At 28.7% G+C, this 13,220-nt stretch overlaps 1 protein-coding gene across 1 annotated transcript; it reads left to right on the plus strand.

Annotated features, from left to right (window-relative positions):
* Nucleotides 1-6,953: 6,953 nt before the first annotated feature.
* Nucleotides 6,954-7,640, plus strand: LOC21405066 (ethylene-responsive transcription factor ERF010). The gene has a single exon (XM_010112446.1). The coding sequence runs from the start codon at nucleotides 6,954-6,956 to the stop codon at nucleotides 7,638-7,640; it is 687 nt and encodes a 228-aa protein (XP_010110748.1).
* The last annotated feature ends 5,580 nt before the right edge of the window (nucleotides 7,641-13,220 follow it).

Genomic DNA, 13,220 nt, shown 5'->3' on the forward strand with positions numbered 1-13,220 from the left:
AAGGAAAGGTAAAACTATGATCCAATCACTGTATTTTTTTTTTTTTTTTTTTTTAAAAAGGTCATTCTCCTAATTTTAAAAACCTCGGCTCATTAGTTAAAGTGGGTGGCTCAAATCGGCCACCCACACTAATTTCTCTTCTTTTTTTTTTTTTCTAACTACAGTTGGAAAAATTAGGGCATTGACATCCGTACACTAGGCAGATCATTAGTGTATTAATATCACAAATTAAAATTTTCACCTCAAGAATTATAAGATAATTAGTGAGTTTAGTATCCCTCCCCTTACAAAATGGTTTTCAGTGGTGAGTTCTACTCAAAGCTAGTCCACCGCGTTGCATTTTTAAGTCGAAACAGTTGCATATTAAGGTTTCGTTCATTTTACCGATTCGAGTTTTGTTACAGTAAAAAATTCTAAAAAAAATCACATTTAATTTTTTCTTTCAAAGTAAAAAATTTTCACATAAAATCACATCTCAATTTAAATTAAAAATTCAAATGAGCGAACCAGACGGGCCCTAATATCTTGATATGATATATCAGAACATACTTTTGCATTAAAATTTGTAGTCGACTCGAGTAAGTCTTCCAAAACGGAGAGGACTCTTTGCAGACGAGTGTTGATAATGTGGACCGCCGCTGATTTAACCCACGTCTCGTAGGGGATTGGAAATTCCCACATGGAATAAGACAATTAACGGAGTTATAAGCTCTTATATCCCAATTCTACTTCAAGCCGGTTTCAAGGGTGAGTTGCTATTATATTGCAAAATTCAATTGGACTTATTACAGCCCAGAACTTCCAAGATTGACAGCATTCCATCAATATCTGTATCACATAAAGCTCCAAACTCTTTTTTTTTGTTTTTTTTTTTTTTCAAGACTCTTCAAAAAGCACCAACTAATTTTAAATAACTTTTAATAGAAATGGGAAGCTTTTCCCTATATATGCATGTTCCTTTTTATTAGTGACCTATTTCCCATGCATTTGACAAGGGACGACATTATAACTTGATCATGTATAATTAATTATTTTGGCCGTATTCATATTTTATTGCCATACTCTTTTTTATAAATATCGCCTATTTAATTTAATTAACATTAGAAAAAAAATGCACCATAAAGCATATTTTATACCTTTATTTGAAGTGAATAACGTATTTTTTAAATGATAATAAATTATAGCATATTATTAGTTTTTATTTTAAAATAGATTATTCTCTTCCAAAACTATCCTTTCATTTACGTTACATTATTTTTTTCTCTTCTTCAAATCCAACCCAGCCGTTTCTCTCTCTATCTCTCTGTCTGCCGCCCACCCTCTCTCAAAACACTCTTCCTCTCTCTCATGACGATCTCTCTTGTTCTTCCTGCACTCTCTCTCCTCGCACTGCCGGTGAACGTTGTACAATGCCGCCACCAATCTTTGCCAAGTACTACCATCGTCATGCTGTATCTACCGCCGTCATTGTCGTTCGTGCGCCGGCTTCAACGTCGCAACGGAGATCCTTCTTTCCGGTGCCGATACAACTGTTGTGTTGCCTCATTTTTCTTCTCCACCGCGATTCAACCGTAGAAAAAAGATCACACTTTGCTCATTGCGATTCTGATTTCCCTCTTTCCTCCTTTTCTCTCTCTGCAACGGCTTCGCAAAACTTGTTCCTATTCCGATGTCGGCGACATTCCTGTTCGCTGACCCCAATCAATTGTGACAGGTGCGGCAGCTGTGGATTTTAGATCTGCCGCCTAGGGTTTCGATCGACTTCTTGACAAATCCGTCAGTGTGGATTTCAAATATTGTAGTCAGCGACCATATATGTTGTTTGGTTCTTTTATTTCCTCATTTTCTTTATATATATATATCAATCTGAAAAAGAATATGTGTGTGTCGTTTCATGAATATTTTCTTAGTTTTTGAGTTAGGAAAACTGAGCATGTATTCATGGAAGAGTTGTTTCTGGTCTTTTAGAAACAAAATGATGAAATAACTAAAGTATGCTCATTTGATGTATTTTATATGATTTCGATCAATGTAGATTTTCCTTTGCAGTAATTACAGTATTTACTAATAAATATAGTGTTAAACAATTGTCGGAATCGGTGTCTTAATTTTCAAATAAATATGCTATTTACTCGTAAATATGATATTTATTGAAAAATATGGTATTTACCAGTAATTATAGTGTTAAACGGTCACCAGAGTCGGTGGTCGGATTTTTAGATAAATTTAATATTTATTAGTAAATACGGTATTTAATGGTAAATACAATGTAAAACTGTTGCCGAAGTCAGTGGCTGGATTTTCGGTTAAATATGATATTTAGTAAATATTATTTAATAGTAAATACGGTATTTACCGGTAAATATAATGTTACACATTCACTGGAGTCGACGGCCGAATTTTTGGGTAAACATGATATTTACTAGTAAATACAATATTATCGGTAAATATAGTGTTAAACGGTCGCCGAAAAAATGGACTCCTAATTTTCTGGTAAATATGATATTTATTAGTAAATACAACATTTATTGTTAAATACGGTATTTACCTGTAAATACAATGTTAAATGGTCACTGGAAAATAGTTACCGGTCGTTGGAAGCTCTGTCTACCGGTCGCCGATCCCGACCATGGTGGACTTGACTATAATCTACCTATTTTAAAAAAATATATGCTATAATTTACTATTTTAAAAATAAAATAGATGTTTAGGGGGAGGAATGAGGTGAAAATAGTGGTTTAAGGGTATTTTTAGGTTTTTAATAATATTTAAAACTTAAAATTTTAAATTATGCTATTATCTATAAATTTTTAAAAATATATTATAATTTACTAATCACTCTACCGATTATGCTATATCTCTCTTTATTAGTTGTACAAAGAATTCAATATGCAAAAGTTAATTGATTCGCTAGGTCTAAATAATGCAATGATCTCTCCATGCATATGGTTCAATTTCTATTTCCTAATTATCTATTCCAACTTTCTAAATTGACAGGAAGGAAATTAACTAATTCTATTTTAATGAAACAAACGCACAGGAAACGCAACGTATAAAATGGGACATAAAATATTTTAGAATTAGCAAACAAAGGGACTGTTTGATATCACTCTTTTAAACTTTTTTTTCTAAATAAAAAGAAAAAAAAAGTAGTTTGAAAATGCGTTTGGTGGCGTTATTTCTATTTTGTCTTTACATTTTAAATTGTTGTCAAAATTAATTAAATTGATAAAATTGCAACATATATATGACTAACTGACAAGTCCAAGATCAAACAACAAAATAAAAGAGATTTCTATCATTGAACTCTTGAACACAAGTTGGGATTAAGTACTGCTGCAGTCAAAATAACAAACTCAAAGAAAAGTAAACATAAAAATAAAAGAAATTTATCAAGTTAAAAGAGATCTACTCCTACACTCAAAAGTAGTTGAAAGATACCTAATTAAACCCTTTAATGGCAAAGTCCAAAGAGAAAAATCAACTTAATCAACAATTGAATACGTAATGATGAATCCCGTTAAAATTCATAATGAGCATTTAACTATTTTAGCAATCAGAATTTCCATCCACTTCGAGCACAAAGAGCATGGACATTAATTTCCTTTTCAAAATCATTACTCGGCTTTTTGCAAATTATCAAGTCCCACCAAATCGTCCCAAGATCCCTCCATCTCTTTCACAGGAATTGCATGTTTGTCTGTTTTATCAAACTATTGGAAAAGGTAGTTATATATACACTGGCTAAGTAATTATTTATTAAGATATATCTCTCTACCATTACTGCAAGAAATTGTTGCTTTAGCTACAAAATCAAAATCAATAATCTTTTGTGACAAAAAAAAAAATATTGTTACTAAAAATATCATATTTAGCTACAAAAGTACTTTTATAGGTTATAGTATTATATTTAGCTACAAACATAAAAAAAAACTTATAGCTAGACACTTTTAATGTCGACTAGCTACGAGTTAATTAGAAAGCAAAATTTTGTAGCTAATTTTTTTAGCTACAAATTTTTGACATAAGGGCAATTAATTATTTCAACTTTTCTTGTAGTTACACACAAATGGAATATACATACATGCATGCGTGCATGTATATATGTATGTATGTACACATATATCAAAGTTAGAAAACTCAAGTAGAAGTACAATTAAAGGTCCGTCAACGTCTGCATGAGAATCCAACACAGTGGAGCTATTAGTGGATATATATGCATATATATATATATATATATATGCATATATATATATATAGTTTGGATCATGACATGAAATATTCGAGAAGCAAACTAAGATCTATATATCGATCTGAAAGTAGAAGTAATAGTAAGAGAGAACTGGTTTTTAGTGAAAACGGTAATTATTTCATGCTCAAAAATGACATGCATTATATATAACGGGCAGCATAATACGGAATCATATACATATAAACTAGATATTATAAAGGTACAAATAGTTAAGTTTAGCAATGTGGTCTCCAAGGAGGTATCATATCAAAAGAACTCAAAGAAATTTTATACATTATAAGAGGTAAAGATATTAGTCAAAGTTGCATGAAAAATCCAACAAAGGGAGCTATTAATGGATACAATATGGATGATTCTAGGACTAAAGTTAAACTAAGGTTGAACATCTATAATAGTAATATTGAAGAGCAACCACCATAAAGTACGTCCATGAAAAATCCAACAAAAACAACCAAGAAGTTCTGATCATGATTCTCAGTACAAAAGAAGATTAGCTAAATATGCCCAGCTATTATATATGTATATATACATATATATATATATATGTATATATATATATTAAAAATTAGTTTGAAAAAGAAGCCAGGCCAAAGTATATGGAGAGCATGTTCTGAAGGACAATAAGGGACATCCACTATGTGACAATTGCCAAATATTTTCTTGAATTCTTTAGTACCAATAAAAAAAAAAGAATTAATCTGAAGTAGTACAGATCAGTCATGCAGTGGTTGAGGTGAGTAGGTCTCAAGTTAGAAAGAAAACATGAGGTATCTGTTTGTGTTTAGGCTTTTGAGGTGGGAGTTTGTTTTGAAGCTGTTGGAGTTATATCACCAGTGGTATTAACTATGCTAATGATGGATATATTTAATTAATACTGCATTATATTGCAAAATAAAACATCTCTCTCTCTCTCTCTCTCTCTCTCTCTCTCTCTCTCTCTCTCTCTCTCTGTGGACTTTTCTGCAGAAACTTCAGCTAATATTCCTTGTGGGATCATCACTCTTGGCGGGCTATTATGCAATATCTTATTTACTCATCTACCCTAGAATGCTTGCGTTTTCTACTTTGGACGCATTTTATACATCGTTCATTTTGTCTGCATTTGCCTCTTCATGTGTGTGTGAGAGAAAGAGAGAGATAGAGTAGCATGCACAACCATGATTATGATGTTAAATCTTTTGCCAGATAAAATTCAACTATTCAACTTGATGAAGTTACTTTATTTTCAATCTCTTTTTTTTTTTTTTTATATTGATAGTCCTTGATTTTCTAAGAGCCTCTATGCATTGGAGTACCTCATATTGAATTTCTCTCCTAATATCCTTAGACATAACATAACAAGTTTACAGGTTTGAAATGCGGAAATTAGACTTTTTAAGATCTAACACTTCCATCTTAAAAATATTGTTATTAGGTGGAGTGATCTAATTATAGTTAGATGATACGATATTTGGGTTTATTTTTCCCTTTAAATTACTTCCTCAAGCACTAGATTGTAATTTCATGAATTTTCAAACTTGTTCTTTTCATTTATTTTGAAACCCTTGGTAGAAAGAATTTCAAAAAGTAATTTTGTTTGTACTTAAGTCAACCTGTTAAGTGGGGTGATCTAATATCATTATAAATTTTGTGTTTGTATTTACATTTAAATGATTTGTATTTACATTTAAATGGTGTGAAACTCGAATTTATTTTACCTTTACACTAACTTCAATATATCAAGAAATAATAGCTTATTTGCAGAGTTGGTCAAATTGTTCATTAATCGCTGAGGATTGTTTTCATGAATTTTCAAACTTTGTTCTTTTGATTTATTTTGAAACCCTTTATAGAAAGGATTGTGAAAAGTAATATTTGTTTTGTATTTGGCACTATTCTTATTTTATTATACTATTTTTTAAACGAACAAGTGCTTAAAAAACACTCTAGGGCAAAGAAAGGAATCAATTTCAAAAGCTAGGAAACGACTCCTACCTTATAAGATTTTATAAGCAACAGAGTCATTCTCAAAAGGCATCTTGGACTAGATCAAATTTCGCTTAAGAAATATCACTAAATTCTAAACCACACTCATCATTGTTCGATGTGCCAAATTTGTTTCTTTCAGTGTTGTCTTTACACTTTAAGGCTGCTGTCTGACAAAAAAATTAGATAAAAAGGAAGAAATAAAAGAGTTAAAACAATCTTCTCTAGGGTGTCAAACCAAGTACAAAAAGATAACCATACTTTCAAAAAATCTTGATCATGATTTGCAAAATAACATACCATTCCGTCCACGCCCCTCCAAACTATGGTCAATGATAAAGCTACCAATTTAATCAACAAGCACTCTATTGACATTATCTTTTTAACCCTAATCAAATGTTCCTTTGCCAAATTTTCTATCCCTATAGCTTATAGCTAGGCCCATATATATCATGATGAGAAGAACCTACATGTTTTTCTATCAATATTATTCTGAATGTACTCACATATATATACTATTCTGATATGTATCATTCAGTTATATGTTATTCCTTCACAAAGATACAAAAACAAGCCAAGACAATAACCAACATGTCATTCTTGATGTATGCATCATTCTTTTAACCATCATTCTAATATATATATATATATATATATATAAGTACAAGTGTAATATATAGCATCATGGTGTTCCCTCCTCTCTAAGCTAAACTAACCCTATTCAGCTCCTTCTACCATGGACAACTTGGAGAGCTCAAAAATCCCTTCTGATCATTCACAAAACCAAATCACGAAACACTCCTCAACAATCAATATTAATGGAGCAGAAAAATTTATCCATGAAAATGGGGAGGGAAAAAGAGTCATGAAGATCAATAAGGGAAATATTAGAAGGTTCCTAGGAGTAAGACAGCGGCCATCAGGAAGATGGGTTGCTGAAATCAAGGACTCGTCGCAGAAGCTGAGGCTTTGGTTAGGCACTTTCGACACGCCAGAGGACGCCGCTTTGGCTTATGACAAGGCTGCTAGGCTCTTGAGAGGGAGAAATGCAAAGACCAATTTCCCAAATCAAGGATTTTTGAATTCTCATGAAGAAAATTGCAGCATATTGGGAAAGAATCCAAGGCTTTGCCAGGTTCTTAAGCATGCTCTAATGAAGAACAAGGCGAGGTCTAATTTGTCGTCGTCGTCTCTTGGTTCCGCGATTGATATTAATCGGTGGAGAGATCGAAATATGGGGGAAGAATTTGATTCGGTTAGTTTTGATGCAATTGTTGAAGAGACTATAGTTTGTTCTTCGAGCAATGAAGATGGGGTTGATGATGATGGTCAAAGGAATAAGCTTTGTACACTTTCACTTGGTAGTTCTAAGGTCTATTCTTCTGTTGTTGTAGCTCCTTCTTTCAGTGCTTCACAGTGTTAAAAACATTATATGTATCAAGCAAAAAATAATCATGACTTTATATTTTTGCTGAATAATTAAGCAAAAAATAATAATAATGACATGCATGAAGTTTAATTAGTTAAATCGATCAATTACAAGTTGAGATTTTTTTTTTCCTTTCCTTTTCTATCTCTCTCTGGGTTTTTTTTTTTTTTTTTTGAATCTTTGGATCATTTATTATCTACTTTGGATTAAGTCTCTGATAATACTAATAAGAGAGACTTTTAAGTTAGTTGTCATCTTTTACCTTCTGTTACGCTGTATGTAATTAAGAGAGGGATAAAGAATTGGAGGTGGGGGAAAAGAGAATGAAATTTTTTCAAAGTTATATATTAATCAATTCTTGCATATTATAGTTCGAATCATCAAAATGTGATATTTAAACTTAGCTATGTCTTTCCAGGTCTAAAATAGGCAGATTATATTGTCTCTACGTGAGTTAATTATGAAAAATATATGGAAGTGGTCCAGCAAGCAAAGATGCTTACTGCTAACGATGCTTGTCTCTTCACTTTTGCATATATATATATAGATAGATACATACATATATATATATATATATGCTGAAATGCTAGCTATCTATATTAATGCTACATATCATCTGTTTGTTTTTGCAATGATATTCGGTCGAGAAAATTTTGGAAATATCAGAAAGTCCGGTCTTTGTTTTTGTTTTTGTTTTTTTTGTTTTCCTTTGGGTGGTGGGGAGGTTCTAATGAAGTTTCAGTATATTCTAAGGATATATGTATTATCTTTCTAATTCTTCTGTTAATTTATTTTCTTACAATTAAAGTAGTCTGTCTTTAGCCATAAGTTTTTAGAAGCAAACTTGCATATAGCTAACAGTTGTAGCTTATGTTATTTCAACAGTAAACGTTGATCCTAGTTTCTTGCACTATATATAGTAAAATTTAGCTGAAGAAATAGGGGGTTTAACGCTATTATTCCTTAGATTGTTAGTATTGTGGGGATTTATTCTCTAATTTATGTTCAAATTAGTGATTAGCCAGTTCCTTTTCTTTTTTATTTTTTTTTATCTACGTCTAAATTGACAAATGACTTTTTGAAAGTTAACGCAGCTAATCACATGTTTATCATGTGGTAATAACCTGAATTTTTCAGAAGTAGTTATATTAAGCTCATAATTATATTCTAATCTCTGCCCTTGTAAACTCTTGAATATCAGAAAGTTAAAGTTATCGCATGATTATTTTCATTAAAATTCAAAAGTTCATTGTCCATTGTAGAGTTGCGGACCAAAACTGTAAAATAAAAATAATAATAATGATGCCAAGTGACTGGTATATATGCTAAAAGAAAATTAATTAGGGGCTGAATTATCACGTACATTGTTATTATTGTTAATAGTTCAGGACTAAACATCCAAAAACGCAAAAAATAAAATGGCATTTTTGTTTTGGAAGTAAGCTTCATATATAATACGTATTAAGGCAATTTCATAGTCAACTGTTTCCTTGCTGTATATTACCTATTCTTGCGTTGTCAATATTCTATTTGTGTATAAATCTTGTATTTTAGGAAATTAGTAATAGGATAATTATTCATTTCTTATTTTGATTCAATCGTGTAAGATGTATATATTTTACCTTGTTCACTCAATGAAGGTCGGTTACGCCATTTTCTCTCAATCCTAGTTTTCTTTCTAAATCTAAAACCTGAGAAACCCCGTTTATGTGGAATTGTTCGATGAGACGAGTTTGAACACTAGACAGATTTATGCCTTCTCCTATCACTTAATGTCCTTTTCTAATCAAATTGAAAAGATTCTAAGTTCATTCAAAATTTAAATTTTCTTTGGTGAAAATTAGTCAATAGGTTAATAATAAGTTTTTTGGTGATGTGTGAGCGGATTGAGGGTGAGATTCAAAGAAAAAAAGAAGAATAACAACACCGAAATTTATAGTGGTTCACTTCAATATAGAGTTACATCCACTGAAAGGGTTTTTCTATTCTTTTGAGAAGTTACAAATTCTAGGGAGAGAGATGTTCTAGAATCCGACCCCTCTCAGGCCATTCTCCTTGTATATATGCATGATATTGCCTCTGTCACTTATCAATTATTTAATCAAATCCCGTGATATCTTCACCAAACTCCGGAACAGTAGTCTTTGATCATCGAGATTTCAGTCAGTCTGCCTGATTTTCTCCACCGCCTTCACCACTTACTCTGCATGCATTTAATGCACGTCAAATCTTTGTACAATTATCACTTCAGTCTAGACGTGGATGGGTTCATCGCCTTCATCTCTTGAGAAGCGGTCTTTACTTATGGCTAATAAAGCATTTGTCTCCATATCGTAGTCTTTTTTTTCTTCATGTCTCAATTATTGTATGCTTTAATTGCGTCACGTGGCGCTGGTTATTGCCTCATGTGAGGTTTAAGGTTTTAAACCACAACAATAATTAACAGTAAAAGGCCATTTCTTTTGCTATTTTCCTCGTGTGTACTTTTCTTCCATCACCATATCTCCAGTCCTTAATTTCTCTTTTGTAGTAAGTTCACGGAAAATTAACTATGCTCCATGAGGAACACAAATAAAAATAATAATAATAATAATAATAATAATAATAATAATAATAATAATAACAATAATAAAAATAACAATGATAATAATAATAATAACAATGATAATAATAATAATAACAATAATAACAATAACAATAATAATAATAATAATAATAATGATAATAATAATAAATAATTTGGTGCCGTATCTAGTAGCATTTTATTTGTTTTTAAAAATGTTTCTACGCATCTTTTAATTCATGAAAATGAAAATTGTTTTTAAATATAGTTTGATTAGCAAATACTTTGAAAACAAGAATGAAAGCAAAAAATTATGAGAATGGTTTTTTTTTTAAGAAAATGAAAAATAATTGAAAGTTATTTTCATATTTCTAGTTTCATTTTCTAAGGTTATAACTTACTACACTTTTGTTTTACATAAAACAAAATCATAATTCGATAATCTTTTGCTTTGTTTCTTCTTTTTGTCCAGTACTTTAATCAAAATATTAATTAAAAGTTTTAGTTTTTCCTCAATTTAATCAAAATATTAATTAAAAGTTTTAGTTTTTCCTCAATTTATGTATTTGTTTTTAGAAACTACAGAGGTATCCTTTAAATTTAAAATTTAGAATAAAATCCTATTATACTCCATTTTATAACGAAACATCTTATTAGTATCATGTATCATGTGTTTTAATAATATTAAAACGGTACATTTATTTTTTTAAAAACATTCTTTTGATACCTTAAAATTAATTTTTAGGACATTTATAATGTCTATTTTACCTTTCTTACTAATTAATAATAAACTAATAAAAATTTATAATAAGTTAAAATGTTTTCAGAAATTATTTTTAACGTTATTAGTTTCTATTTGATATATGAAAATAACATTTTAAAGGTGAATATATTATTTTAAATTATTAAAAACACATGGGACTAATGAGATGTTTTGTTATAAAAGAGGGTACCAAAATGCTTTTATCTCTTAAAATTTTTGCTTCAATTTCATTTCTGAGGATGAAAAGACAAAAATACCATGAAATAGTTTCTCATAATATTTAAACATTAAAACATAAAAAGCACAAAATTAGAACATAAAATTTCAAAAGAAAAAATCTCATATTTGAAATTGTTTAAAATATCTTTTTTTTTTAATTTTTTTCTCTTCAAATAAAAAATTGCCCTTGTTTGTTGTCGAAATTGTGTGTGAGAAATGAAATCGAAACAAGTTTGACAAATACAAAGTATGCCTTTATAGTTTCTAAACAAACAAAAATTTGTGAAAAAAAATAAAAACTATGAGGCAATTTATATTATTAATTAACTCTATTGATAAATAAAAATAAATTGTGTTTTCCTCCTATACAATGGAAAAAAGAACAAATGCCCATTAAAGTATATGAATCTGAACTTTTATCCATCACTCTTGATTAATTTTTTTTATTAAATAATTATATTAGTTAAAATGATATTAATCAAGAGTAAAAAATAAAAATTCAAACCATGTACTTTAAGAAAGAGTAGAAAAATGGAGAATTTACCTTGGGTGGGTGGAAAGGAATGGAATAGAATAGAATGAAATAGAATTCTAATTTGATGTTTGGTTGTATTTATAAGAAATGAATGATCATTCAAAAGGAATGGTCATTCACCCATTTTGGGTGAATCATCATTCCTTCCTCATATGGGAGGAATGGTCATTCTAAGTTCTTTTTTATTTTTTTTCATAATTACCCTTCAATATTATAATATAATTAAAATATATTATATCGTAGTTATATATTATAATAGAGTATAATATAATATATATAATTACAACATAATATATAATAATTATTATATATTATGTTGTAATTATATATATTATATCATACTATAATATAATATATATAATTACAACATAATATATAATAATTATTATATATTATGTTGTAATTATATATATTATATCATACTATAATATAATATATATAATTACAACATAATATATAATAATTATTATATATTATGTTGTAATTATATATATTATATCATACTATAATATAATATATATAATTACAACATAATATATAATAATTATTATATATTATGTTGTAATTATATATATTATATCATACTATAATATAATATATATAATTACAACATAATATATAATAATTATTATATATTATGTTGTAATTATATATATTATATCATACTATAATATAATATATATAATTACAACATAATATATAATAATTATTATATATTATGTTGTAATTATATATATTATATCATACTATAATATAATATATATAATTACAACATAATATATAATAATTATTATATTATATAATTATTATTATATTATATAATTATTATTATATTATATAATTATTATTATATTATATTACATTTTATATATTATATTGATAGATAAAATATTAGTGTTATATATAGCATAAGAGTAAGTTTGTCAACATGAAAATATTCATGTTCCATTCCTGAGAATTCTTAAAATTACAACCAAACAAATGAATCAACTTTCTTTTCCATTCCATTCTCATTACCATTCTCATTCCTATTCTTATTACCATTCCCGCATTGTAACCAAACAAGAGTATATGAGTCTGAACATTTATCCCTTATTTTTGATAAATACCCTTTTGTTAGTGTAATTATTTGACTAATAAGGTTATGAATTAAGAGTAAATGATAAAAATCTTGATCTATGCACTTTTAAAAGATATTTATCAAGATTACCCTTAGGGTGCGTTTGGTTATAATGGGAGAATGGTAATGGGAATGAGAATAGTAATGGGAATGGAATGGAAAAGAAAGTTGATTCATTTGTTTAGTTGTAATTTTAAGAATTCTCTGGAATGCAACATAAATATTTTCATGTTGACAAACTTACACTTATGCTATATATAACACTAATATTTTATCTAGCAATATAATATATAAAATGTAATATAATATAATAAAATTATTATTATATAATATATTATATAATTATGATATATAATATAACAATATTATTAAAA

Source organism: Morus notabilis, unplaced genomic scaffold (genome assembly GCF_000414095.1).
Source record: "Morus notabilis unplaced genomic scaffold, ASM41409v2 Scaffold16, whole genome shotgun sequence".
Taxonomy (NCBI): domain Eukaryota; kingdom Viridiplantae; phylum Streptophyta; class Magnoliopsida; order Rosales; family Moraceae; genus Morus; species Morus notabilis.

Coding starts and splice junctions, on each gene's coding strand:
- LOC21405066 (XM_010112446.1), top strand. CDS start 6,954: ATGGACAACTTGGAGAGCTCAAAAATCCCTTCTGATCATTCACAAAAC.